General features: G+C 37.5%; 1 protein-coding gene and 1 long non-coding RNA gene across 2 annotated transcripts; both read right to left on the bottom strand.

Annotated features, from left to right (window-relative positions):
• Positions 1-7,577: 7,577 nt before the first annotated feature.
• NREP (neuronal regeneration related protein) lies at positions 7,578-26,948 on the bottom strand. Its single transcript, XM_077790019.2, has 4 exons — positions 26,879-26,948; positions 25,353-25,415; positions 12,150-12,227; positions 7,578-9,252 (listed from the first exon to the last, which is right to left on the bottom strand). The coding sequence occupies exons 2-4, from the start codon at positions 25,353-25,355 to the stop codon at positions 9,130-9,132; spliced, it is 204 nt and encodes a 67-aa protein (XP_077646145.1). The 5' UTR covers positions 25,356-25,415; positions 26,879-26,948; the 3' UTR covers positions 7,578-9,129.
• LOC116184621 (uncharacterized) lies at positions 20,370-25,346 on the bottom strand. The gene is made up of 2 exons (XR_004149377.3): positions 24,624-25,346; positions 20,370-20,479 (listed from the first exon to the last, which is right to left on the bottom strand). It is a non-coding gene; the product is annotated as an uncharacterized LOC116184621 (long non-coding RNA).
• Positions 26,949-27,153: the final 205 nt, after the last annotated feature.

Raw genomic sequence — 27,153 nt, 5'->3', positions numbered from 1 at the left:
GGCGTGCTGGCCCTGGGGAGCAGGCTTTTCTGGTGCTGACATTAACCTCTCTCCCTCAGGGGTTTCAGCTCTTCTTCCACAATGCACTGCTTTTATTAGAGTCAATAAGTTTTGTGAGTGTTCAGAGAGTTCTGTGTGGGTTGGTATCGAGTTGGGACACACAGCACATTCACTGTTAGATTTTCTCTCTACTTTTTCTTATGAGTGCCAGGGAATCAGCAGTAAATCAAGAAAATAGCACAGCACAGGACATCCATGACTGTTCAGATTGGCAATGTGAGGTGCATACTCCTGCAAATACCATGGTCCAAGACATTGATATATGTATTTTTGTTTTCCAGTGGGGAAAAAAATATTTTTAGCAACTAGTAGAAGACAAGTAAGTCATGAGCATTGGATAAAGTATTTTCCCTGACCTACTGCTTTCTTTTTATTTACTTTCTCTTCAGTAGCACCTACGCATCATTCTGGAAAACCAATGAAACAGAAAATCAGTCAGTGGCACAGGTTTGGCATGGAAGCAGTGTATTCTGTGGAAATACTAATTAAGACCTGCCAGCTCAACAGTAAGTGGTGCAGTCCCAAATAGCCATGAACACACACCTCCAAAATACTGTAAGAAGCTGATTGCTGCCCAGAACCAGTTCTCAGGCTCAAAGAAAAGACAACCTACTCTGGCCTTGAGTTACTTTGACACACTGACATACTGAGAGCCCAGCATGCTAGTTTGTGCCCTTTAAGATGCCAAACTAGCCAGATACATCTGTTCTATGGTACAGGAGTTGCTTTATGGTGCACAGGAGGTGGGGAGATGTGCCACTCAATTATCTGCTCACTCCCAGGGGACAGCAATTATTCCTGTCCTACTCCTTTGCTTCCTGCCAGTACTGTAAAAGCAACCTCCTGGCTCAGAAATAGGCAGCATGAGGCCCCTAATCTGCTTCCTCTTCCACACTGAACTCGCATAACTGCAAGACAGCCAGGTCAAATCTGGTTATTTATAATCCAGGAAAACTTGTGCCTGTTGTCTCCATTGCTCCAGAGGGGGATTCCTGAAATGCTGGAGAGTGTGATGTTCACCAGCCTAGTTCTGGCAGTTTGCTTTAAAAATATTGGTGCTAGAAATTATCTACATAAAATGTAGCAATATGACCTAATTTAAATATTTATTTCGTTCTCAGATATACCTGAGTATAGATAGTTTTGTTCATTATAGAGTCAAAAACTCTTATGTAGGTTAACAGTGTTGAAATGAGATGTTCTGAAATTATCTCTGCCTATCTGTTATAGTTTGTTATTGTTGTGAAACCTCTGGAGAACTATTTATCTTGGTTTTGCATGACATTCCTAATATAACACATTACATAATGTTTTCTAGGGTTCAAAACTTTAAGGTTAATCAGAACACATGATGTTCTTCTCCAAGGGGAAAAAAATAAAGGACGGGGGTAATTATTCTCTCAGCCTTCAAAAATCCATTTTCTTAATAACACTCTGTCCTCTCAAAAGAGACTTATGCTTATGGGGATGGTTTGCTGCTGGGCTGTGTGGGATCAGGTTCAGCACTTCATGTGTGATTCCAAGAAGCACAAGAAGCCCAGCTTTCTGAAGTGGCTCCATGTGTATCAGTTTGAAATAAACACAAAGTCATGTGGTTTTCAGAAGTAGGAACAAACCTTGCCTTACCTGCCGCTGGACAGAACACTACTGCACTATCCACAAACAAGATGTTTGTTCCACCACAAGCTGTAATTTGAACTGCTGTTCACATTACTGATATGAGTGTTTACACATACAATAGGTGGGAACATGAAATAAAAGTGTATTGGCTTTTCAGTACAGGAATTAATACAGGAGAAGAGAGTTTTGTGCAAATTGTGTCTTCCTTGTGGCCCAGCAGGACAAGCCCTGTTCTTGATGCCAGTCCCAGGTTGTCTTTGCCTTTCAAGCACATTAGAGCAATGCAGAACCCGTTAGAGCATCTGGAAAAATTGGAGTTTTCAGGGAACCTGTGTTCTGACTCCTTTCTGCAGCCTGTAATCCCTAAATCAGTACAAAATTATTCACTACCCAAAAAATGCCTAATAGCTGATTAAGTGTTGTTTAGGCAGGTCCTAAACCTTCCCAGTAGAAAGTGAGCTCTGGCTTATGTCATCAGAGTATTTTAGTCCATCAGGAGTGAACATCACAAAATAATCACCTTGATAATAAAGGAAACCCCTCCACAATTAGTGTGGTGGACTTAAAATGCATGGAGAGCTTCAGTTTGTGATCATTAGTAGCCAAGCATGCCTGAAAGGAGAGAAAACCTGAGTTTTGCCTTTCAGCATCCCAGGGTGTATAGAAAGGCAGGGGTGGTGCACCTGAGGGAGATTTGCCTACCCCAAGAGAGTAATGCCCTTTTGCTCCAACTCTGCCTTTCTGTAGGACAATGTCAGTGACACTGTCTGGGCTGTAAGAGCTGAGGTCTGCAGTTTTCTTTACCCAGCTGGAATGTCTGCCTCACACATGCATCAAAAGTTTTGGGTCATCCCCATGAACCTGGTTTTGATTTTGTTTACTCAGCCTGGTAATTCCAGTGGAATAGCTCAGCATTTAGCACTGTGTGAGATCAGAAGGATGGTTTACTGTTTCAAAATCTGGATTTGGCATAAGATTTAGGCACACAGTGTCCTTGGATTCTGTTTCTACTGAATTTATTGGAAGTTAGGATAGGTACCACTAATCATAGAAAAGGCTTTGATCAAGATACCTCTTTTCTATCACAAAGAGTCATTCCTTACTTTCCAGGTCTTTGGCCATCATGCTTTCCAGGACTGGAATAATCCATCCACCTCCTCTTATTTCTCTTCAGCAAGCTTCTCCCCTGCCTCTGGACATGTGTGCTGTATTATCATGGATTATCAAACACACCTGGGGCTATAGATAGGTTTCTTGACTCACAGCAGATAGACTCAGCTTTCCTGGCTGAACCTTGCTAGTTTGTGACCGTTTGGGAAAACAGATAGACTCAGCTTTCCTGGCTGAACCTTGCTAGTTTGTGACCGTTTGGGAAAAGGAAAATGGAGCAAAGACCAGCAGAGAGCACCAGGGCTCAGGCAAGGTGGGAGGTGGGGTGCCCAACTTTGCACCCCTTGCCAGTGTCCAGCTCCTCTCTTCTGGCTTCAGAGGTTCAGATCCTTCAGTAACAAGTTAAGCAGCAGATGAAATTTGGGGAACAATGCCCAGTTTCTTTGCTCTCATGTGTGTTCTGCCAATGCTGTGAGGTTTAACAGTCACAGCAAATTGCAAGTCTGCAAACTTGAGGTTCCCCCCTGAAAAGAGCTACCTCAAATTGCACATATTGATGTATTTCAGAGTGAAAAGCATGAAATGCATCTTTTCTCCCTTTGTTGATCAAAGTATACTTTCAAATAGTAGCAGTTTTGGAGTTTACGTAACAACTTCCTGCCGTGGCTGGCTTTCCAGAATCTGACAGAAATGTTTCCTGCTGTACAGTTATGTTACTGATAACTTACTGCTGTTTATTTACAAACCCAGTGTTCAGACTTTTTTTTTTTTTTTTGTACTCTCCCTCTCTCCCTCCCCTTTCTTTTCTCTCTTTTTCTTTTTCTTTTTTTTTTTTTTTTTTTTTTTTTTTTTTTTTGGAAGGGTGTTTTTGCCACATGCAGTCCTGTCCTCATGCAACCTTCCTATGAGCAGCGCTGCCAGCCGGGGTGGGCTACCAAGGAAACACCGGGAATTTGTCGGACTTGAAAAGAAAGCAAACGGGCTGTGAATTTGTTAGAGGCTGCAGGTGGTTTTGGTGGGCTGAGCCAAGTCTGTGCCGGAAACATGACGGCTCCTGATGCTCCCGGGGGACCTCAGCATCCAGGCTCTACAACCCCGTGGGCTGGAACTCAGCTCAGCGAGTGATGCTGGTGGGGAAAAAGTGACCCAGCCGAAATGGTCAGAGCGGAGCAGAGGCTCCAGAGCAGCAGGGCTGCCCTGGCAGCCTGCTGACACACTTAACCAGCAGCTGCCCCTACAGCCAGCGAGCAGAATGGTTGCACAACTGCTGGGAAAGCAAATCTAGACGTAGCTGTAAAACCTGTGGCAGCCTAGTTGAGAACGCAGCAGCCTTTAGGGTTTGCTGCCCAGTAATTTTGTTGAAGAAAGCTATATGGTCTGTGGTAAGTCTTGAATGGTTGGGCATTTATGAGAGTTTTATTAGGAACACACAGTAAAATTTGAGCCTGAGAAAAGCAGCTTTGGGGAGGATCTAGTGTTGAATGGAAAAATTATATCAGAAAGATCTTTCTGCACTCTTATATTTATCAGTAGAATTCTGTTGAGATCAACTAGATTTGAAACTGCAAAAACCACCTGAGAATACAAGAAAAAAATGCACAAGAAGCCTGTTCAGCCTTTTCATCTTGAGGCTGTGTTCTGGAAAGTAGAAGTCCCAGGTGCTGTGACTTTTTGGAACCTTCAGGATCTGTTTTAAGTTACATAAAATAAAATTCCCAGCAGAATGATTATCTGCCTGGACAGATTCATGGGTTTAACTTTGGACACGTGCAATATGAATTTGAAACAGTGCTGTGCAAACAGGATACTCTTTCTTTGTATAAAACATCAGCTGTTGGGTCACATCTCTTCCTCTGGAATCACCAGCTGGAAAATATTAGATGAGTCACAAGAATCTGAGAACTCTGAAAAGCAGCACACACCAAGTGATATACAAGGTGAAAGCTTTAAACCCACAACTTAAAACACCAAATCAGAGCCCTCAGAGCAGGAATAGACTTACGCTGCTCTGAAATGTTACAAATTGATTGGTGAGTCCAAGCTAAGGCGCTCAGGCAGCATCAGGAATGGCAAGATAGAAATGAATACACAAAGAGCATGAGCATGCTTTTCTGATTTTATTTCCCCCAGGCAGTGCTGATTTTGCAGTTACCCTGCTTCCTGAGATGATTTACACCAGCCTACACAGCACTTTGTGCTTTGGCCATACCCTGACAGACAGATGGCAGCTCTGGATGCACTTACAGAATAGTTCAGATGGATAGGTGTAGATCAGCAGGATTGTTAGTGTGCCAGTAGAATACCTGGAGATTTTAGGTTATGTTTACAAACCAGTTAAAGTAAAAATGAAGGATATATTTTCTTCTTTTCTGCCCTGAAGCATGAGCAGGCAGCATTTGAGTATCCGAATACTGGGCTCTCTCTTCAGGGTGATACAAACTACAGCATGTCTGCTCTGTTATACCATGTTCCCCTACTTAGTCAAGGATTAGGACACAGGCTCTAAGTGTCTCAACTTTGCCCTGGGCAGAAAAAGTGCAAGAGTCTCAAGATCCAAGCTGGGATAAGCCTGCACCCTACTCCTGACACCACTGGCCAAAACTCTCTTGTCCTGCTATGTCTTTTTCTGGGGGGCATGCCAGCCTTTCCCCCTGTTCTGCAGCTCCTCACTCACAAAATCTGGTGGGGGAAAAAAAACATTAATGACTGTCTCACAAAGCCAGGGTTTATTCCTACAGGTTTTCAACAGGGCATTTCACAGGTACGTATCTGTGAAGGAAAATAGTTGTTCCAAACTGGAATGTAACACTTGTGTTTTCTCTCTGCAAACCTTGTGCCTCTGGACCTCTAGTTCAGACAAGCTCCAGACAGGCTCAAGTTATGAATTTCTTATTTCTTCTTAATTGCATTTTTTATTTCTCTCCATGTTTCTTTCCTTCCCGCCCCCCACTTTTTCCTTTTTTCCTCCTCCTGTTTTTCCTCCTCCTGGTCTTTCTTTTCTCTGCAGTAGAATTAAGTTACCAATGTTTTCATAGCTGCAGCAGCAAAGCCCAAACCTCCTGCATTTCTGCCCCTTACTTCACCAGAACTCAAAATGAGCCTTAGTAAAAAGAGATGTGAAGGGTCACAAAAAGGGGTCTTGTGTTTTAGCACATAGATCATGGGCCATTGCTGAGTGGTCTTAAACCACTTGGCTTGCTGGTTATACTCATGTTCTATTTTACACTCACAAGAACATAATGCTGATAAGATAGATCTGGGCTCATTCCTTTCTATTTAAATTTCTTTCTTCTGTTTGAACTTCTTACGTAGAATATTGATTTTATTTTTTATCTTTTGTAATATGGTAGTACAGCTTTAACAGTAGAAATTTAATCAGAGTCGCACTAAAGTACTATTGATTTTAATTTTTTTATGATTGTTTCTGTATGTTTTATATGCTTGCAGACAGAATTTAGCTAACTTCAAATGAATAAAATTATTAATATGAATCAGAATTTTTAATACATATCCTCAGAATGCTGTTGGGGGCAGAAACTCTAATGTGTAAGGATTAATGTTTTCTGCATTTGGTAATTAATGATGCAGCTTTTTTAGTATTGGAATTTAATTGATAACACATACCGTTATGCCCTACTCTTCATTTAAAATATGATGTTCAATGGTAAAAACATTTAATTCCTAATGAGTGATTTTATCTGTGTAGTTTAAAATGCTTTACAAAAGCAAGAATTCACTACTATTTCTATTTTTCAGAATTCATCTTCAGGGTTTTGTTTTTTTCTTATTTGCTGAGGGACAAATATTGATTTTGCCAGATTCTCTATGATGTTATAAAAAGGTCTGAAGTTGGAACCAGAGTTTCCTGAATCAATTTATTTGACCACAATGCTTTCAAAATACTCATACAAGTCCATTTCACAAATGATTATTTAATGAGGTAGGTTAACAAGTAGCTGGTCATGCTGTTCTGGAACAACTGACTGTGAGATATATACACTGTGCTTTTTTTCCCCAATAATTCTATTTATATAATTTTATACTTCCTCCCAAAGGTGAAAACATGTGTATTAAATCCAAGGGGCATCCTTTAAAATGGCCATATGCATTTTTTATTTTCTTTAGTGCATACTTACTATGACTTTTTTTCCTTCTTTTTTAAACCTTATGAAGCTGATAGTATATGTGTGCCACAGCCACTATTGCAGGTGCAGAAGGAGTGTATGCCATCTTTGCTTTTTCTGGAAGTTTCTATTAATCACAACATATATTAAATAATCTTTGTCTCTACCATATCTATACAATTATGAAACCAATACATGCTCTAAAATGTGTGTGTTACTTTTCCACCAATAGAAGTGTGTTTAAGAGAGGACTGTGTCAACACTGTTTTACACCATATTACCACACAAGTGAAATTACCTTTTAATTCAGTTTACCAGAGGTAGAAAATAAAACATATTGTATTTGCCATGCACAGCCCCAGAGCGTCCTCCTGGGGTTACTAAAATGGCATTGAGTGTCACATCTGACCCAGCCACTCAGCAGTGTTGGAAGTCAAGTATGTGACTGCCATTGTCCAGCATGCTGTCATTTCCCAGATCCAGGTCTGGCATTTAAGTTATCTTGATAGCTATTGTTTAGCAAGCAGAAAAAGGAATAACCTTTTACTTCACCAGATATTCCTGAAACAAACCTCAGGATTTAGGAAAAGAAGGGGTGAAAACAATCAGTAACGGGAACCCTGCCCTTGTTGTAATAAGGAAAGAGACACATCACAGCTACCCTTAGAGCTTGCATATTTATTGAACAAATCCTACTAAAGTAGCTAAAATACATTGGGTACTTGCATTATTAAAGATCACATTGTTACAAAAGCTTGCATTTTCAGCAGTACACAACTGCAACTATACATAAATGCCACAACTGCTGAATATTACTTCTTGCTCTATATACAGCACAGCAGACATATCTATTCTATTGGAAATTAAAGTGTACCAGGAAAGGGATACAGAAGGTATGGAAAGGAAAGAAATCTAGAAGTGCAGTGCATGCATTGGTATTTAACAGTCAGAAGCTAAGACAGTTCAGAACAAGGCCTGCCCTGTAAAAGGAATAGCTAAAAGACAGAATTATATAAAAAATTAAGGTGGGCTTTCAGACTGTGTCTAACACAACAACACTCCATGAGTAGATGATACTGCTTAGTTTTGTGGTTTGTGTTATTTTGTATTTATAGTAGTTTGGGAGCAAGAACAAAAATGTAAATTCCACATGTTGACAGTACTGTGGAAATGTACTTTTTCCCCTTTAGGACTTCTCTTCCCAGAAATTTGCTGTATTTTTCTTACTATATCCCCTAGTTTATGGATTTGAAGAAGACATTAAAACTTGTCCCTTCTTTAAAAAAGGCTTGTAAGAAAAAAAGACAAAAATCAAGAGATTTTGAGAAGTTGGTGGAAAATTATTGCTCATCTTTCTCCATAAGGTGGATAGGAGTCAGAAAGGAGATTTTACGAAAATTACAGTTTTGTGATTGCTCCCACTATAACTGCATGTTTGTGAGTGGACACTGATAGGGAATCAGTTCCTCACTTGTACACTATAAGTAGTTACTCACCTACAGCACTGAATAAGAAAGCCACACTGAAGACACAAGTAAACAAGTCAGTCCAATCTAAAGAACAACATTCAGAAAAACAAAGTACCAACACCCTCTCAGAACATGGAAATAAAAAATAACTCCATCAGAGCTACCTTGCCAAGGAGCATATTTAAAGTCCAAAATAGCACCATTCATCAGTGTCTCAAATCCCGTGGCAGCATCACGATCACTTACCACAAGGAAACCATGAGTTTCATACTACTTCTATACATCAAAAGAGTACATGGATAAAATATAGAGATATACAGACAATCGATGAAAATAAACTACTAGGCTTGTTACATCTAAATGAAAAAAAAAGGGGGACTCTCAGCCTCTGCAAGAAGCAGTTTGGGTTGGTGGAAATGGAGAGAGTGGTTTACCGGTTGTGTGTGAGCTGTGGAGTTTGAGTAGTGAAAGACATTGCTGTGGTAGAACCAGGCCTGAGGGCCCACCTGTAATGTTTGTAAACATGGATTCACAGTGTGAAATTCTGAGAGCTTTCGCTTGAGTTAGAATGTCAAAAACTAGTTTTTATGGTACACGTTTGTCCACTGTTATTCTCTAAAGCAAGGCTCAGAGTCCCATAGTTTCTTCTTACATTTGATGATTTACACAGAAACAATTTCCAATATATGACACCATGACCTCATCAAACCCATACATCATATGTAATACGAATGGAGAAATTATGTTTAAAAAGAGTAGAGGTAATTGATTTTGCTGAAATGTTGTCCATAGCCGCTTGTTGGAGCCAGGCACGCCCCCTCTGCCTCACTTTTCTTGCGATTCACTTCCTTCGAGACGGGGAGATTTCCCTGTGGAGAGGAAAAACTGGTATTAGCTGTGCTTTGTTTGGTGGGATGCTCCCTTCTTTCATCCTAAAGTTTCCATAGTTCCCTAGCTTTAGCTCATCTACCATGACTGAAGCACATGATGCCACCGAGAACAAAGGGTTGTTTGAAAACCAGGAAGTTCTTGCAGCATCTGAGAAAAACATTTCACATGGGGCATGAACAAATCTGTCCTAGCAGCAAAAAATGCAAAATATCCAACATAAAAGTGCATCTTATTTATGAAAGATCATCTTAATGCTACAATAACTTTTTCCAGGTTAGACTTCTCATTTTTTAAAAAGCTTACTAGTTAATCAAACAACACATACTAGTAAGTCACTTCTCTATATTCACTCATCAAAAAGAGCACACTAAAAACACTGCAATGTTTTCTTGTTCTGAGTAGGTAGGTAAGTGGTGTGCCATATGATCCAGCTGCCATTAACCATACATTTTAATTGTGTCTATTCAGCAAAGTTTTTAAACAGCATTTAAATAAATGTTTTATTTTAAGACTCATAATGAAGCCTAAAGGCTAAGAACCTGCCTAAAGTACTTTGCTGATGATATGTCACTATGAGATCCCTATGATTTGTTTAGCTAGTAATATATCTTAAACTAAGGAAAAAGAAAATCTGTGGGTTTTATGTTTAAGTGGTTAACAATTGTAAAGGTGTTTTATTGCTCATATTGTTTAGAATGAGTTTGTCACATAAGCTCAATACCTCTTTTTGTTTAAGAAATTAAAGTTATCTTCTCCAAGTTCATTTTTTTTCTGATGTGAGGGTTGTGAATTTCTGAATTAGGAATTAAAACACATGGTAGTTTCCCAATGGAACTGTTTCCTCACAGTACTCTAGAAAATTCCATCCTCATGATAATATTTTTACTTATTTTTGTTTTACTATATTTGCTACTTGTGCATCATTAGAGGATACAAAGGGAAAACTAGAAACTTACACATGCAAACAGGCACACCACACAGACCAAAGGTCTGGGCAGATTTCCAAAAGCATTGTGTCGGGCAGTTCCTTTTCAGCTGTGAAAACAATCTCAGTCCTGAAATCCTGCCATACAATCATGAGATATAAAGTCCCATGTGACCCTTCTAGGTCTGGAAATAAACTGAAGCCTTTTCTATTTGCTGGTTACATGAAAATAAAATAAATTAAAAAAAAATTAAAAAAAAAAAACCCAACACTGTTATCCCAAATAATAGTTTTTAAAAATCCATGTTTTTTACTTTATTCTTTCAGAAGTTCAAGCTGTTTAGCATTGAGTAGATAAAAGTGCTCATCTGGAGGACTGAAAACTTTCTGCCGTTTTTTTCACCAATTTATCCCAATTAATTTTATTGTACAAATGAAAAAATTTCCAAATATGTAGAGCTTCTGGTAAAGATGATTCTCTACTGGAAGCTGGACTATGTGAAATTAGTATTGAAGTTGCTTCTGAATGTCAATTGTGAAATAAAATTTGGAGCTAGTTCTAAAAACTGGTTTTTGTACCAGCACATGCCAAATATCTTCTGAAGAATTACATAAAGGTTAGGAAAAAAATTTGTATTTTAAAAGTAAGAATCCAGTAACTTTAAAGGGAAAAAATATTTATAATATATTTTGGCTAGTTGAGAAACTGTTATTCCTTCTGAGAAACTTTTCTTTTAAGCTATGTACAGCATAAACCCACAGCTATTCCTAAATCCAATATAAGGTAGCATTGTTGCTATGCTGCACATAGTGCACAACTTCATTTCTGTGCTTTGGGAGAAACTTTGTTTAGTGATGAATGGCAACTTACTGAAAACTTCTAACTTAACATTTTGAATAAAAATCATCTAGTTAACACATAGCTGATTCATAAAATTAGCAAATTCATTTGGTGTAAGTATGACCCTACAGAGCACATTAATCATGCTCTGGCACTGCTACCAGCCTTCTCAGCTGAACTTTTGGAATACTGTGAATGCTAAGAATCAAAGTGCTGCCATATATGCTAGTTTAAAAACTGGCAGGCTGGCACATGAGGCTGCAGATACTCCATCTATAAACTTTAGAAGTTCCATTGTAGAGGAAAAAAACTGAAACTTTAAGAAAAAAAAACAAAAACACCTGAAACTGAAAATTAATCAAAGCAATTTTCCATGTGTTCTCTTCTTTACTTACCTGCTTGAGCAAGTAATTGAAGGGGAATATGAAAATAAAACATGTACATCCTGTGGTTCCGAGTGATCTGTTATCTTTCACTACTGAAATTTCACATTTTTAAACCAGTAATGGTAATAGAATAAAATCTTATTAAGACTGGTGAGCCACATCTTCTGCCTTTGTATGTGGTACTTCTTGTCAAACTCACATGAAAAGTGCCATGCTTTGTATGCTTGTCACTCAAGCCAGGTAACCCACAAGCAAGATACTTAATAAAAGATAAGCAATACCACCCAGCTCCTCCTCCTGCATTATCATGGACTTTTTCATCTGCATTGCTAGGAAAGCATTGCCAAAATTAAGCCTGCAAAACTTAGATGTCAAGCTTGTAAAATTGAGGGACAAGCTTAAGAAATATGAGCCTTTGAAAATTAGTATGTTTTCCTTCTGGTGTGCAGCCAGCAAGAGTCCATGTTTTCTGCAAGCCTGAAGGCTAAAAACATAATTATAAAATGAAAACTGAGCTCTTCAGTTAACTGCACGGTGCAAGGAGCCAAGGCTTTAAGAAAAACAGAGCAACATGAGACTCGTGATGAAATCAGGAGAGCTGGCTACTTTCTTGAAGTGGTTGTAAAATAAAATCCATTGAGTTTTCAATTTTAAATTTTTTTTTCCCAAAATCTTTCATCTTAGCAAACTATAGTATGAAAGAAATCACATAAATAACTTTACCTTTGGAAATCCCCCATCCCCACGGCTGGTTGGAAAGATCTTCTGGCTTATCCAAATCATTGAACCTGGCTGATAAACCTGCAGTGACATAAATATATACAAGATCTTATTAGCAAAGAGAGATTCACTAAATCCAGCGGTGTTCATGTGACAGACCACATCACTCAAACAAGTCTAATGTCAGTAGAGCTTGGCCCAGACTGCTTAATGTTTAATGTTTTTAATGGGTACATATATTTTGTACCCATGACAACATCTGTCCCTAGAGCATTCCAACTACATTGTTTTATGTTTATCTGCGTTCAACGGGTGCTTAAAAAATATATACATATATTAAGAGTATAATATGTATCTTTTTTTACTATGTCTAATAAATTCCCTATAGAGGATGTCTGTACTAATGAACTTGCTGAGGATATTGTGCGAAAATCTGTCCATTCACTTCTGCCAGAGGTCACTGGAAAAGGGCTGCTTAATGAAGTTCATTATCTTTGCTGATGACTGTAGGTGACAAGAGCACCACACCTTTGATATCCTTTCACAAAGACTGGTGAAATAGAATGTATAACTTTGTAAGATCATTGAAACAATTATAATTCCATGATAGCTACCTGTATTTTCCACACTAAAGAAATTCAAACACATTAATAAACACATACAGTAAAATAGCTGGCAGCAGGATTTAACAGTTAAGGTGTTGTTCTATGACGTCCACAGGAAAATATTTCCATGTAAAATGGGTAAGATCCAAAGCTGGGCACTGGCTACAGTAGAGGTTAAAGTGAATAAATACCAAGATAATGCCCCTCAGCTTCAAGATGAAGATCAGAATATCTCCCCATCTCAGTCTCAGAAACACTGAAGTGGTCAGGTACAAGTTATGTGCAATGCTAAAATTATTAAATTTATATTCTTGATGGGTCTTTCCCCTGGGCTCTTTGTGTTTTGTGAATTGAACTCTTTCTGCATGATGCCGGGGTGTCAAACTGTCAGTGTTTTGAGGCACTTTGGAAATCAAAACTTTTGTAGTCAGTTAAGTAACTGGGCCAGTTTTACTCACTCTCTTGCTCCTGTGCATATATTGAAACATAAGAAGAGTTTTCATTTCTGGGGAGGTGTGTGTTGACTATTAGCTGTCACAACTGGACTAGTTCTATCCTGGAGAAACTATTGGAAGAGTATTTAAATCCTCCTCTCAAAAGAAAATACTGAACTCTTCTATAATGCAGAGGAGAAAGACACAGAGGAGAGACATTTACAACACAGAGCTTAAGGCAGTGCCTGCTTTGTACATTCTCCCATGCTTTTCTGCAGTACAAACAGTAGTTTCTATGGATTAAAGCAAAGATTGTTTTTCATATCTGAGGTCTCCTACAAGCCAGTTCAGCTCTCTGGGTGTGCTTGAAATAAAATAACCAATAGGGCATTCTGTGAATTCAGTTAATGCTCACTCTGAATATTTGAACACTTGAATGAAAGATACCAAATAACCTCTGGGATTTTTTTCTGTTGCTATTTATAATCACTTGTTATTCATTTTGCAACTATGTCTTCATTTTATTGTGCAGTCACATTTTCTGTGTGAAAACTCATGGTGGGAAATAGTAGGAGCTCAGCTCTACCACAGGACATGCTGTTCAGATCAGCAAAGTATACAAAGTGTATATGGGAGGATCACATAAGCATCAGAGTAGAGAATTAGTCATTATCATGAATACAAACTTCTGCATTTTCCACGGAGTCTGAGATGTATTTAGGTTAGATTATAGGCCATGTTATCCCTATTAATAACCTAATAGGAATAAAATAAGCACCTGAAGCTAGATGAAAAATAAAGGAATCCTCAAATTAAATACATAAAAACTTGAAGGAATTGCAGTTTGTGGGTGGATTTTGGGAAAGAGGCAGGAGGGAAAAGATGTAAAGTGTAAGATGAGCGCACAGCTATGCTCCAGGGTTAAAAAAAAACAAACCCCAAAACCTACCACCATCTGCAAAATACCCCACATAATTCCCAAACTATCTTTCACAGTAATTCTCTGTTAAAAAATAAAAAATCATTAATATCCTTTTTTCTTCTTCAAAAATAAATACTGTGGCCCATATTGGTAGATAATAATCACCTGGACCTGTTTGATGACCTAATGAAGTGACTGTTCTGCTATGACTGTACCAGAGTCCTGAATGGACAAGGGACTTTAGGTATATGCCTTGGGAGCAATGCTGAAAGGCTGGAGAATCATAGCTTGGAATCTGGCCAAGTGGAAAAAGATTCTTGAATGGAAAAAAAAGATGCTGGTGTAGAGAAGTCCACTTTAGATTTATTGTAATTCATCAGAAGGAGGTAAAAAAAAAAGGATATAACACAAACCATGAATCTTGCTGTGCTTTATAAATGCAGAAGCTACTTAGAAGTTCAAATATACTGATAACTAGGGTATTAGAAAAACACATATAACATTATTTCAGTTATAGCAGCTCAAAAGTACTGATAGAAATGCAAAATGAGCTATAAGAGAGGAAAGCAATGCTTCATTACAGACTAGGATGTAAAGGTTACAACATTCCAGCTGTTAGCATGAAGCAAATACTTCTAAATAAATGCTTCCATTGATACACACATAATTTTCATTTCTTGGTACTTCCTGTGTGACTGTTTTATGCAAGTGCAGGCTTGGTTTAAATAACCAAAGTTATCAGGATTCAGAATGGAATTACTGAGCTTTAGGGTGGATTGAAAAGTACAGTTTCTGTAAGTCTGCATAATGCTGACTCACATTGATAGCCTCACTGCTGGATCATCATTAGCTAGACAGTTAAGCCAGGAAGCTTCATACATGAACCATCAGATGTGAAAAGAGCTACCTGAGACACTGCTATGCAACAACATGCAATTCTGCCTTAAACATTGAGGTCAACTTCAAAACTGGGAATTATGGGATCTCTATGAGTATGCTTTCCATTATGTAGCCTCCAGTCTCCTGAAAAGATACAAATAATGCCATTTAATGTTAAAGAAGAGCAAAAGTGGAGGCAAATAAATGCATAGTCTGCTCACCAGATCTCTCAGATTCCAGAACTACTGGTAATTTTTTGGGTTGTTTCAGCTTGGGTTTCTTTCAAACCAGGAGGATTAAAAACCAGTAGAGTCTACTTTACTCCTTTGGCCAACAGTTTGAGAAACTCTTTTGCTCTAGCTCTGTTTTACTGACATTTCAAAATTCTAATTTCTGGGGATTTTTTCATTTAAAACATGCTTTTTCAAAGAACAGTAGTAGGGGAGCACAATCTTTGCCCAGCCTTAAAACAGGTACACAAAATAATTTTAACAGAGCTGAACTTAATATACTCTATTAGTCACATCAACATGCTAAATTTCATTTGGTGCCCACTCTTCATTCCAATTCACTAAGAGCATCTCTCAGACATTCACATAAATCCATCAAGAGGCAAAAAAAAAAAAAAAAACAAAACAGATTTATGGCATGCTAAACTTACCAAAATGAGCATATTCCTGTTAAGCATTCCCAAGGTTTTTATCATTAAGAAACAATTGAGAATACCCTTGCAATTATTTTTTCTATTTTTTCCCTTTTTTTTTTTCCATGTGAACCACAACTGAATTCTTGTAATCAAGTCTTATTCAGGATGTAGAGTGGCATTCAACTGCACTCTTGATTTCTTAATTAAAAGTTTATTGAAGTGCAATTGCTCTGGGGAAATCAGCAACCACCTTCAGATAACTTCTTTTTCTTATAAACCAATTTTGAGGCAGGAGGAATGAAAACAAAAAGGAAATTATGACAAGTACTGTAGATCCTAATTCCAAATAAAAAGTGACCATGTCCAGTAATTCTGCAGTAACCTACCTAGAGAAGGAAAAAAAAATTGTAAGGAAAAGATTTACTATATGGATTAGCAATGTAATAACAGACACAGATGGCCACATGCTAAGGAACATGGGAGTAGAATGATAAGAGGTGTGTGGGGAAAAGAAGGAAAGAAAGAGGTATTCTTGTTCTCTCTGCAGCACTAAAATGACATTGTGCAGCTGTGAGGACTGAGTGCCTAATCAAGAACAGAGAAAGGGAGAGAGGCCACCCTACTCCCAAGAGTGGGCTGTATAGCCAAAAAGGAACACTGCTTCTCACTTCTGTACCTACACTTCTTTAAAATTTCTTAGTTGCCAGCTAGTTTGAGCTGTAGATGTACATTTCACAGCACATCCTACCATGTACTTCTCAATTCCCCCAAATGCCTCCCACTGCAGTAAAACAGCTTCTTTCTAACCAACATCCTACAATCACAATCCAAATGCATAAACAATTTTACTGTGCCACTGCTTTAACACTAAATAAATAATTTTGTGAATGAAAACCTCACTAATTCTTTTTAAACCAAACTGGAGGGAAAGCTTGTGCAAGGATCAAAGCCTTTGCTTCAGTGCAAGGGCTAAACTAATGCTCCCATCCTCAGTAATTTATTTTTGAAACTGTGAGGGGAAATTTATGAAAGTGCAAAATACAAATATCCACTGTGTTTCTAACCTAGCACACAAGATTTAATACATACAACAACTGTGAGCTGAACAGATGCTGCTTTTTAAGGTTTTAGTTGGACAGAAGTATTCTATCAGTCACAGCTTTTGTTTTCCAGATCTTCTGGAGAGGGACAAAGCTACATCAAGAGTACTCATCATTACTCCTTATTTCAGTGAGTCCTTGAAGTTTTGAGGAGCCTTTGTTATAGTTAAGAAGTTGTACTCATGATGAAACAGGAGGCTGCTGTTGTGATAGCCTAACTCTGGAACAGGCTTACTGAGGAAGATATCCCTATGGAAACAGCAGAAACCAAACTTGACCAAGTTAAAGTGCAACTTCATCACCTTCGCTTAATAATTAAAAAATGCTGTGAATATGTGATTTAGCAGATGTGAGGCTTAACAATTTTGTGAAATTGTTTGCATTTTTGAGTGTCTCTGCATCACGAGTCCGAGCCTCTACTTGAGGTGCAGTGACAGTCATCCCAAACAACTTGACTTCATGATTTCAGTATCCTGTCAGGGCAGCAGATTTTTTTTGTCATCCCTGGTTTTCACATCAGTGCCATGAACATCTAAAAAACAGTGGGGAAAACCAATAATTTACATTTCTTTCACTTGGTTAGTCCCACAAAGTAAAGGTTAGATAAATGGTTTGAGAGAATGGATGAAGAGTTGCATCATGATTCTGCATCTGGGATTGCTCCAAGTGGCACACCTTTGTGAGACTTTATCTGCCATTGCAATGATAATTAATACTTGGCAGCATATCAGCAGAACATGGCAAGACAGCTGTACACCTGAATTTGCCTTTGACTTCTCTGCATCAGCATCTTTTGATGTCTTTGCCTTTTCATGGGGAAGATATTACTGCTACTTTTTATTCCTCCTCATCTGATGACTCAAACTCACAACCACATAGAGATGAAAAGGCCTAAATGAGACAAGTATGCTTTTCCTTGCATCTTCCTCTCCACACTGCAAATGAATTACAAAGTTTATTTATCAGGTATTTGGGGATTTTAGCAGTCCTTTTGCATCTCTTCTGCAATTTCTGTCAATTTCACAGAATAGGATGTCATTTGCTCCTTCCCTATACAGCATAAGTAAGTGACCTTGAAAAGCTTCTCCTATAAACACATCATCTGTTGTTTCCTTTGTTGTTCTTAAAAGCATCTATTCTTGAGGTTACACTGAAGCATCTGCTCCTATGCAGTCTCCTACCCTGGCTTATCTGTATCAGCTTCTTCAAGGGACTCATTCCTGTTCTCATCCATATACAGGTTGCATGATTTATATGTGTATTTACAAATAAGACTTCTGTCCAATTCTTTATCCAGTAAGAACCCCTCTACAGAAACTTCAGCTGTATTCTAACATATGTGATTGAATGAGCTTAGTTCTAGAAAACACTTCCTAACTTTTCCTGGGGAGGAATCCACTCCACACCAACAGAATGTGATGCAATCTTTAGGAAGAGAGGCCAATTTTCACTTTTCTGCAGCATTTAGGATCAATCCCACTTGTGTGCTACAAGTATTCTACTGCTTTTTTACTTCATTAATACACAAAAATTATTGCAAAATATTGTTAATATTTACCATGCATACAAAGACTAAGAGAAAAAACCTAAGCAGTACATTGTGAACACGGTCATAAGCGGTCCTCCAATTTATTACTGAATTAATGAATTTTACTAAGAGTAAACTATTACCAGAGTATTGCACTCCTTGAAAGAGAAAGAGTACATTTATTTCAGAGAAAATAAAAATCAAGTGTACATTATGAGGAAAGTTACATCAAGCAATAAAATGGCTGTGAATGACTTTGCTCCTCCAGTAAATTTCTGTCTATGCTCTCCAAAACTGCAAAACATCCTAGAAATCAAAATAAGCAAATCAACCATCCAGAAAACCTAACTCAGAACACAGTACAACCCCACATATTTATTTTGTTTGCCTCTGTACCACAGTATTTTTTGTTTTATTTTACTTAGCATGCAACACACAGAAGAAAAACAGCAACAACAAGGCTGAGAATTGAATTAATACTCTAGTTCTCAGTTAATTATATAGGAGTTTATAATTTGCTCTTCAAGTACAATAAGGTAAAGCTTAATTAGTATTTGCACCTACACCTAATGGTAACTGCTGTACAAGGTGCATAAGCAATTCTCTTGTTATAAACTCAGGTGGATACACAACAAAAATTGGCAACAAAAATTCTGAAAATATGCAAAGGATGCATGGTAGTTTTTCAGTAGTTTCATACATAGCATGGACAAAATATTTGAGCTACAGAGGAGGAAGAAAAGGAGCATTGTCAGAGGGTGACCAAAATGTCTATTTAGTCCAGTGTCCTCATTTTATTGAGTTTTGATCTTAATGGAAAATCCAGCAAGAACAGTGGCCAGTAGTGAATTGTTAAGAATAGGAACAGAGGTAGACCGGAATAACACTTTTCCTGTGTGCACCCTCAGACCTGGCCCTCCACTCTTGGGGTACACAGAACGTATACAACAGTCTCCCAAAATAAGTGTTTATGTCTTAAAATTTCCTATTCTAAATAATGGCCTCAATGCTGTAACTTAGAGAAGGCTCAAGAGACTGCTTTGGACTACAAGGGTTTTTCTCCCACATACCAAAAGGATGAGCAGAAATCCAGCCAGGGATGCTGTTCCCCAAATGCAGAGCCCTTCTTTCCCCTCAGAAGGTGCCAGCCCTTCCCCAAGCAGCATTTTGTAGGCAAGTATTAAAAAGCCCCAGCCATACTCTTGGAAATGGGAGAGGACCACCTTGTAGAGCCATTCCTTACTTACCTCAATAAAAGAGATGTAATGAGGGCAGCTGATTGTTAACAAGTGCTTGAAAGCACTGTGGTACATTCACCTGAAGCCTCCCTATTACCAGCCTCTACTAGGCAGATAGTAAATGCAGCTAAGTGCTACTCCAGACACAAAAGCACAAAATACATCATGATGTTCTGGGGGCTAAAAGTAATAAAATATCTCTGGGTTCTGGGACTCATCTAAGGAGCTGTGTAAACTCATACTCTTTTGTGATGGAGATTTGTCACAGATATGCAGTCATTTTAAAGCAAATAAGAAGATTTTTCCTCTCTAACTTGACCTTTCTAAGGTAGCTCTGAGGTGTCAATGTGTGCCTTCTAAACGTCAGTGCTGGAGGAGGCCAGGAGTTCTTTCTGATAATGTGTGTATTAAAGGCAAGTTTTTACCACCTCCAGCGAGGACATACAAATTTCTTAGAACTTTTTTTAACTTGCTTCCACCTAAGTATGCCAAGCTGGTAGAGATAAACAGGTTAATTTTGCGTTTACGAAATTCTTCCAGAGACACTTCTTTCTGCAGGATGAGAAAATCCTATTTATTCTGTGGGTGGGTTGTTTTTACTTGTTTGTTTGTTTATTTTAATACAGTGTTTACAGAAGAAAACATCAGGAATCCTCCCAGCAACATGTACACAAGGATTCATTCAGTATTGCTATTGTGAATTTGCCAGACCAGAAGTCCAAATAGAATTGCATGTAACACTCAAACAGTGATTCAGACTATAAATCTACATTAAGCATTTGGAAAGAATATTTTTTGCACCTTTGAAGATTATGCTCTCAATTAATATGGTTAGATGAGGTGAATAAATATTTGAAATAAAACCAAAATACAGACCGATAAAACTATTTTTATTAAAATATCCTGTCCAGTCAATGATGCCAGTTGAATTCTGTTTATAAAGTTGTTCTAGAACTATTAAGTGTCCTCCTTTCCCCATCTCTTCAGCATATACAGTGATCAGAAATCAGTTATGAAGCAGCAGTATAGCAAAGTCAGAAAAAAAATAAAAAAATATTGTTAGTGATGGCATTAGACCCCAAGCCTTAAAAAAACCCCTATGTTATAGCTGTAGCATTACTAGATGTGTATTCTTATTTCTGATTTTCCAAAATTTCAGCCTCTGAGAAAAAAATTAGTAAAGATTTTTCCTGGACTTAGTATTACATAAACCTCACATTCCATGTGTCAACACACCTCGATTCACATAGAGTATGCTGGGACAGAGTAGCAAAATTTTAGCACCCAGAATATGTTTATGACTAAGTAGAAACAAGTATATTAAAAACTTTTGTCTTTTCATGTGCATATGAGCTCTGCCACTAAAATATCCACAGAATCTATAGATTTGGGCAAAAATTACTTAATTTTAAAATTCTGCTTTTCTACCTATAATCAAGTAAAGGTTTGTTTTCTGCTCCACTGAACAGGTGGCTTGACAGAAGTATTGCAAAAACTAGTTTGTATTTCTGCTTATAAACTTTGTAAGTTGGAAAAGCGTTAATTCTTCCTGAGTTTCAGCAACCAAGTAGCACAGTGCAAATTACACTCAATGTATAACATGCACATTACATAAGCATAATAAAAAAGCACAGTATACAGGTTCAGATGGCCAAAACTATTTAGCTATCATCCCACACAATTACTTTTCTTGACCAAATCTGACAGTCCTGCAGGTTCTGTGTGGACTTACCATAAAGGAGACTCCAATTCCAGTTCAAGTACCAGGCTTGGTAATAATCAACCAGGTTTGAGTTTTTACATGCCAGACCAAGAGCTGCTTTTGTCCAGTGTGCATCTAGTAATAGGCTGGACAAAATGTCTCATTTCATTACCTTGTTTTTTGGGGGTTTGTTTTTGGTTTGGTTTTGTTTTGTTTTGTTTTCCCTGAAAGCATATAAAATATTCTAAATAATGTGTGCCTCTGCCAGACCAATTCTAGACTCCATTCTCCACAAATAATCCTAAAATTATGAAAAGCTGTTCTAGCCCAGGGGCACAGAAAATTACAGAACGTGTAAAGACACCTGCATGTAACTCCCTGGAAAAAGGTTAGTAAAGGATAAACTGGGATGAAAGTTTAAACACAAAATTTTCTTCATAAATATCTTCACCTAAAGCAAATAAATATTATAAATTCCTCTACAAACTAGAAGAAAAAAAACCCCATGCAAACAAAAAACTAAATAGAATGGTGATTCTTTTTTCTCCTCAACAAAATGCAGGCTGTCTTTTCTTTCCGTCTGACTTAAAAAAGAAGGGCTTCTCTCCCAACTGCTCTCACCCCTAAAGGTCATCATCCCCTATTTCTCTTTTCCTCCAAGTAAGACTATAAAATAGAAGGACTGTAAATGACAAAATATGACAGGATAACCCCAGAAGTGATGCAGTTCAGGCAGGGATGCAGGACAGGAAGCATTCAGCCCAAATGACCTACTTCCAGAGCCTTTTTGCTCTGCGATGACACAGCTACCCTGTACAACAGCCAGCCCAGAGACTCCACACCAATAAGAAAGGCTGACAAGAAAGCCATCTCCTTGTGGTAAGTCAGGAGAAAATTAATCATTTGCTCTACATTATCTTCCATTTACTTTCAGAAAAGTCAAAATTAAATTTTTAAGGATCTGTTTACTGATATACACATTTATTAGCATTTTTACTTTAAATTCTTTAAGCACCATCACTGTGAGCTCCCAGAACTTAACTTAAAATACACAAGGAGAAAAGGACACACCTGAGTGTTTTGAAAGCAAATAAACAGATCACTTCTCTAACTGTCTAAAATGATGATCTGATTTCTTTATTTAAAAACTAATATTTACCATGACAAAAAAAAAACAAACTACACAAAACCCAACCCTTTCCTGATTTTGGTAAGAGACTTCTTTGAGATCACAGTAAACTGGAATTAAGACTTTCTAACTCCCAATTTTTCAGCATGCTCCTTCATTTCAATGATTGGATCCCTTTCAATGATTGGAAGGGGCAGGAAAAAACTTTAAAACACACTCCTTTTTTAAAATTCTTTTTTAGTTAGAACATTTTTTCCCCCCTTGTTAGCTAAAATTTTAGTTAATATTAAGTAAAATTTTAGTTTACATTTCATAACACTCAGCACTTGCCATGAAGGTAGTATATAGAAGTTCTAGAATTTCAAAATAAAGACCACTTAAGTCACCTCAGCATTTTATACATTGCACATAAATATAAAAGGCTGTTTCCATCTTCAGACAGACACTTAAAGGAAACGCATTATGCAGAAGTAAGGACAGACCTTCAAATGGCAAATGTTTTTGTGTAAAATGGCTTAAAATATCCATGAGTCAAAATTATAAGAATAATAGTGCACTCTGCTTTTCTGTTGCATTTAAAATTGAGGATATTATTATTAAACAGGTGGAAGAAAGACTGATTAATTAATCAGGTAATTCTAATTCCAAGTCCAGGAAAAGGAGAAGAAGCATTGAAAATTAATGTGTTAAATAACTTGCTTTTACTGTTCAAAAATTTTAAGAAACGTTTTATGAGAAAAGAAAATTAAGAAACTAAGAGGGTGAGACAGTGAAGTTAAACCAAGAACTCATTTGTTCTCACTGAACAAGTTTATTTTAGTAATTTCAGATTTTACTGTAAGCTTAGCTAAATAATTAATGAAATTTCAGACTGGCAAAGGAATAAGAAGTACATTTCCCCCTATTTTTTAACTTCATCTCAGTCTACTGAAACACAATAGCTAAATTTCAACTGACCAGTGAGAGCAGGGTAGAGCCTTTGCATATACTGTGATATTAAAACAAAGTAAGCATTTTCTCAGTGTGCAGAAAGTGTTGATATGCAAAGAGTATTTTCTGTAAATCAGAATGGTTAGAGAGATACTTGCAGTTAATACAAGAAGAAATATGCCAAAGACAAGTGTGTCCACTACTGCAAGGAAAGTGTGTCACTGGTCTGACTTAGAATTACATTCAGTGTTAGAATACCAGAAGTGAAAAAGGGAGAAAAAAGGCTGGTGGTAGAAGAAGGGATTCTGCCAAGTATCACATCTTAAACATCCTTGCAACCTAATTGCACATTTTATTTTTTATCATAGAAAAAGAAGGGGAACTTTTAAAAACAGTTAAACGAGGTTTGTAATTATGTTACACTACAAAGCAAACAATGGGACTAGACAGGTGGGCAACAACATTTTATTTTTTGTGTTTGGATAGCTTTAAGTTGTATTTTATGTCCTGGCCCAGAGACTGGCTTTATAAAACTGATTTCATTGACTACTACAGGAACCTTGCTAGATTTATAGAACCATCTGCTGGTAGAAATTAGTGGCTATTTTATGCCTAACTAAACTTAAAATAATCTTTTGTTCCATAGATAGGCATATATTGCACATAGCAGCCTGCATAAGATCTAAAATGTGGGCTGATTGTCACCTTGGTGTTGGTAGGAAAACAGTTGCCTTATCCAATATTCCACAGTTGTGTGAACAACATGTATTTTAGCATGATTTCTATTCACAGTTTAAGTGAATCATTTCCCTTTTAATTCCCCACCCCCATCTATTCATTTATACACAGATGAGCAAAGCACTTTGATGAAAGTAGGTTCCAGAATAGACTAAAACTCCAGAATTTGCAAGTTTATTTTTGCAGATAGGAATGATATAAAACAAGGAGCCAAAAACAAAAACAAAGCCTTTATAACAGAGTACATTACGTATTTGCTTATTTTAATCATTCTTTGATCATCTCTCCTCCCCAGTATCTAAACAACCCCAAAGAACCAGACAAGGATAACATTAATGCAATTAGCCCAATCTTCATAAGAGTATGTCCCTCAGAACCTCACACTGGGGAAAATATTCTGTGCTAATGTACACCCTATGCAATGATACTTAAAGCATTGCTCAATACTAATTAACAGAGGTTTGATAATGATTTTATCCTGTAGCATCCAAAATATACCACATTTTTTTCCAGTACATGTATTTAGATATGATTCTGAGACAGCTGCATCTTCAGCTAAGAATTAAAAACTGTGTGAACAAAATCTGTCTACTTTGAGCACGTTTTCTAAAAAAAAATACTGTTACCTTTGTTCTCCTGAATCTGAGACAGTCCTTCTCAGAGAATACCATTTTTACATGCATATCCTTAAAATCAGGAGTTTGTCAGTAGTGGTATCTCAGAATATAAAAAAATTGGCTTTAATAAATAAAAATAGAAACACAATTAGCACTGAAGGAAAGAGGTTGCTGTTCATTAAACACATTCCAAACAAGTGCCTGTAAGTTCAGTCAGGTTTGAGGCCTAAACATTTTTTTCTAGAACAGATCTGTGTCACAAAGAATGGTAGTGTTTTCAGAGGTTAACCTAGTAAGAAAATTTAGGTTGCACCTTATGTACTTCCCTGACAGACTGACATTAAATCTTTTTCACTTACGAAGTGCAATGACCTATTTCTTCTTTTTGGGAGAAAGATGTCAGTGTTGGCCTTACTGGATATTGTTTTGTCTGCATGTATTGCTACATGTGTTATGATGTGTATTTTTCACAATAACTTAAATATTTCTTGTTTCAATTAAATAAGCCTTACTGCACAGAGACGGATTTCAGATTTTTATTCAAAAAATGCAAGAAAATAAAAGATCCAGCATAAGGAGCTTTTCAGAATACATCAGTTATTGTATGGCAAGTCCTCATAGCCTCAAAAACTATGTCATATAAAGGTCCTATTTATAAATTAATATTGGGAAGAGGGAAATGAGGTTTGTATTGACACAAAAAATGATTGATACTCTGCTAAAGCAACTAATTCTTACCATTTTTAGGTTCTGTTAAGTCTTGGGATTGCAGTTTCTCTCAAGTAGCACAAGGAGAACAATCTGAAAACAATTTTTAAAAAATTAAAAATGGAAAAAAAAAAGTAATTCCAACTGTCACAATAGTTAAATTATATTTATTTGCCAGTCTAACAGTGTGTGAACCAAATATAAGCTTCAGTGGTTAAGATTAAAGTCATGCAAATTATTCTAACCACACATATGCTTATATATCACGTATCTCTGCACTTCAGTGGTCTGTAGGCTTAAATATAGGACAAAGGAATCCCCGGTACCTGGATTTGCAGAACCTCATGCTATTCTTAGCCCTAGGTATATTTCTGAAGAGCCCCACACATAATGGTTAAATAAAGGTAGAAATCAGTCAGGAGGACAAAAACCTGTCAGTCTATGTTTACTGTAATTTGTGGTCCATTGTTCCCAGGCATACTACTAAGTGTGGGTTTTTGCAATCAAGGAACCAGTATAACACAATGTAACAGCCCAGAGAGTAGGTATTTTTGGAAATGGCACTGCATTACATAACCTCCAGTTCTCTCCCTCTCTCTATTCCACACACACCCCCTATTTTAAACAGGGAGAGAAAAAAAAAAAAAGAAGAGTAGGTCCTACCTCATTTACCTTAAATTATCATGCTCTTAATGGGCTGAATTTGTAGCATATCTCCTTTATCAGCTTTCTTATAGAAACAAAAATTAAAAGTTCTCTTCTATTGATTACATATTTCTTACCCATAGCAGGTATGTATGAAATATAATTAGGCATGAGTCATATGTTTACACAAATACACACGCACATAAAGGATTTAAAACTGCAAATGCATATATCCATAAATATAAACAGAAATGTTTGAAAAAAGTAGCATGTCACTACATGTTCAGCAAAACATGGTTTGTTTTGGCTTTGTTGTTCTGTTGTTTTTGTTATTTTCTTCTCAAAAGAACCACCCAAAATTTAACTGCTGCACATGCAAAAATGCAGAAGGCTGTTGCAAGAATGACTGCTTTCTAAAAATAAACCCCAGCAGCCTGAGAGGAATCCAGTGTCAGGGCGGAGAAGAGGGAGATTCGTTTTACAAGGGAGAAGAAAGGAGATGATAAACCTGTCCTAGAGCCTTGCACGCATGCTAACAAAGCCAAGTGCATTAGGTTCAAAAACCCAGAAAAAGGAAAATATTTTAGAAAATCACTTTTCATCTCCCCTTGCATGCGTACAGAAAAATCCTCAGCCTAGAAATCCAGCCTTAAAGCACAAAGACAAAGAGTTAGACATATATACTGCACGTTTTCTCGTTTTCCTTAAAAAAGCCTGTTTGGAAATGTGCACCGAGAGGGGAAAGCCAAGCTGCAGCAAAGTCCGGCTAAGGACAGAAAGAAATCACAAAGAAATGAAAAGAAACAGAGAAACACAGAGCGAAGAAAGCAGAAAAGGGGGGAGAGGGAGGGAGAGAAAGGGGATTAACTAAAAAAAATAAAATTCTGTGGATTGGAATTGCATATACTTACAGACAAAAGCCCCCGCTCCCTGCTCACTTTCTGTCCTTTCTACATGATCTGAAACACAAATGTGGATTACAAAAGGGCAGCATGCTACAGAAGGGAATTTATAGTTGGGGGAGTGGAGAGAGGGTAGGGGGTGTGGGTAAGAATGACTGCACCTCTTCCAAAGTGCAGCCTCGGAGAAAAAAAAAAAGAAAAAAAGGGGTGGGGGTGGCTGGGGGAAAGTCTCTCTCTCACCCCCGCCCCCCCCCCCCCCCGCCTCCCCTCCGCCCGTTCCCTCT

Source organism: Lonchura striata, chromosome Z (genome assembly GCF_050655825.1).
Source record: "Lonchura striata isolate lonStrDom1 chromosome Z, ASM5065582v1, whole genome shotgun sequence".
NCBI classification, from domain to species: Eukaryota; Metazoa; Chordata; class Aves; order Passeriformes; family Estrildidae; genus Lonchura; species Lonchura striata.
Note: the sequence above shows the minus strand (reverse complement) of the source record. Positions and strands in the feature narration are given on the sequence as shown.

What these genes read in the sequence shown, in the direction of transcription:
- NREP (XM_077790019.2), bottom strand. An exon ending in GGGATGGGGGATTTCCAAAG is followed by an intron (nt 9,253 to 12,149) that starts GTAAAGTTATTT and finishes TCCTCTCCACAG; the next exon opens with GGAAATCTCCCCGTCTCGAA.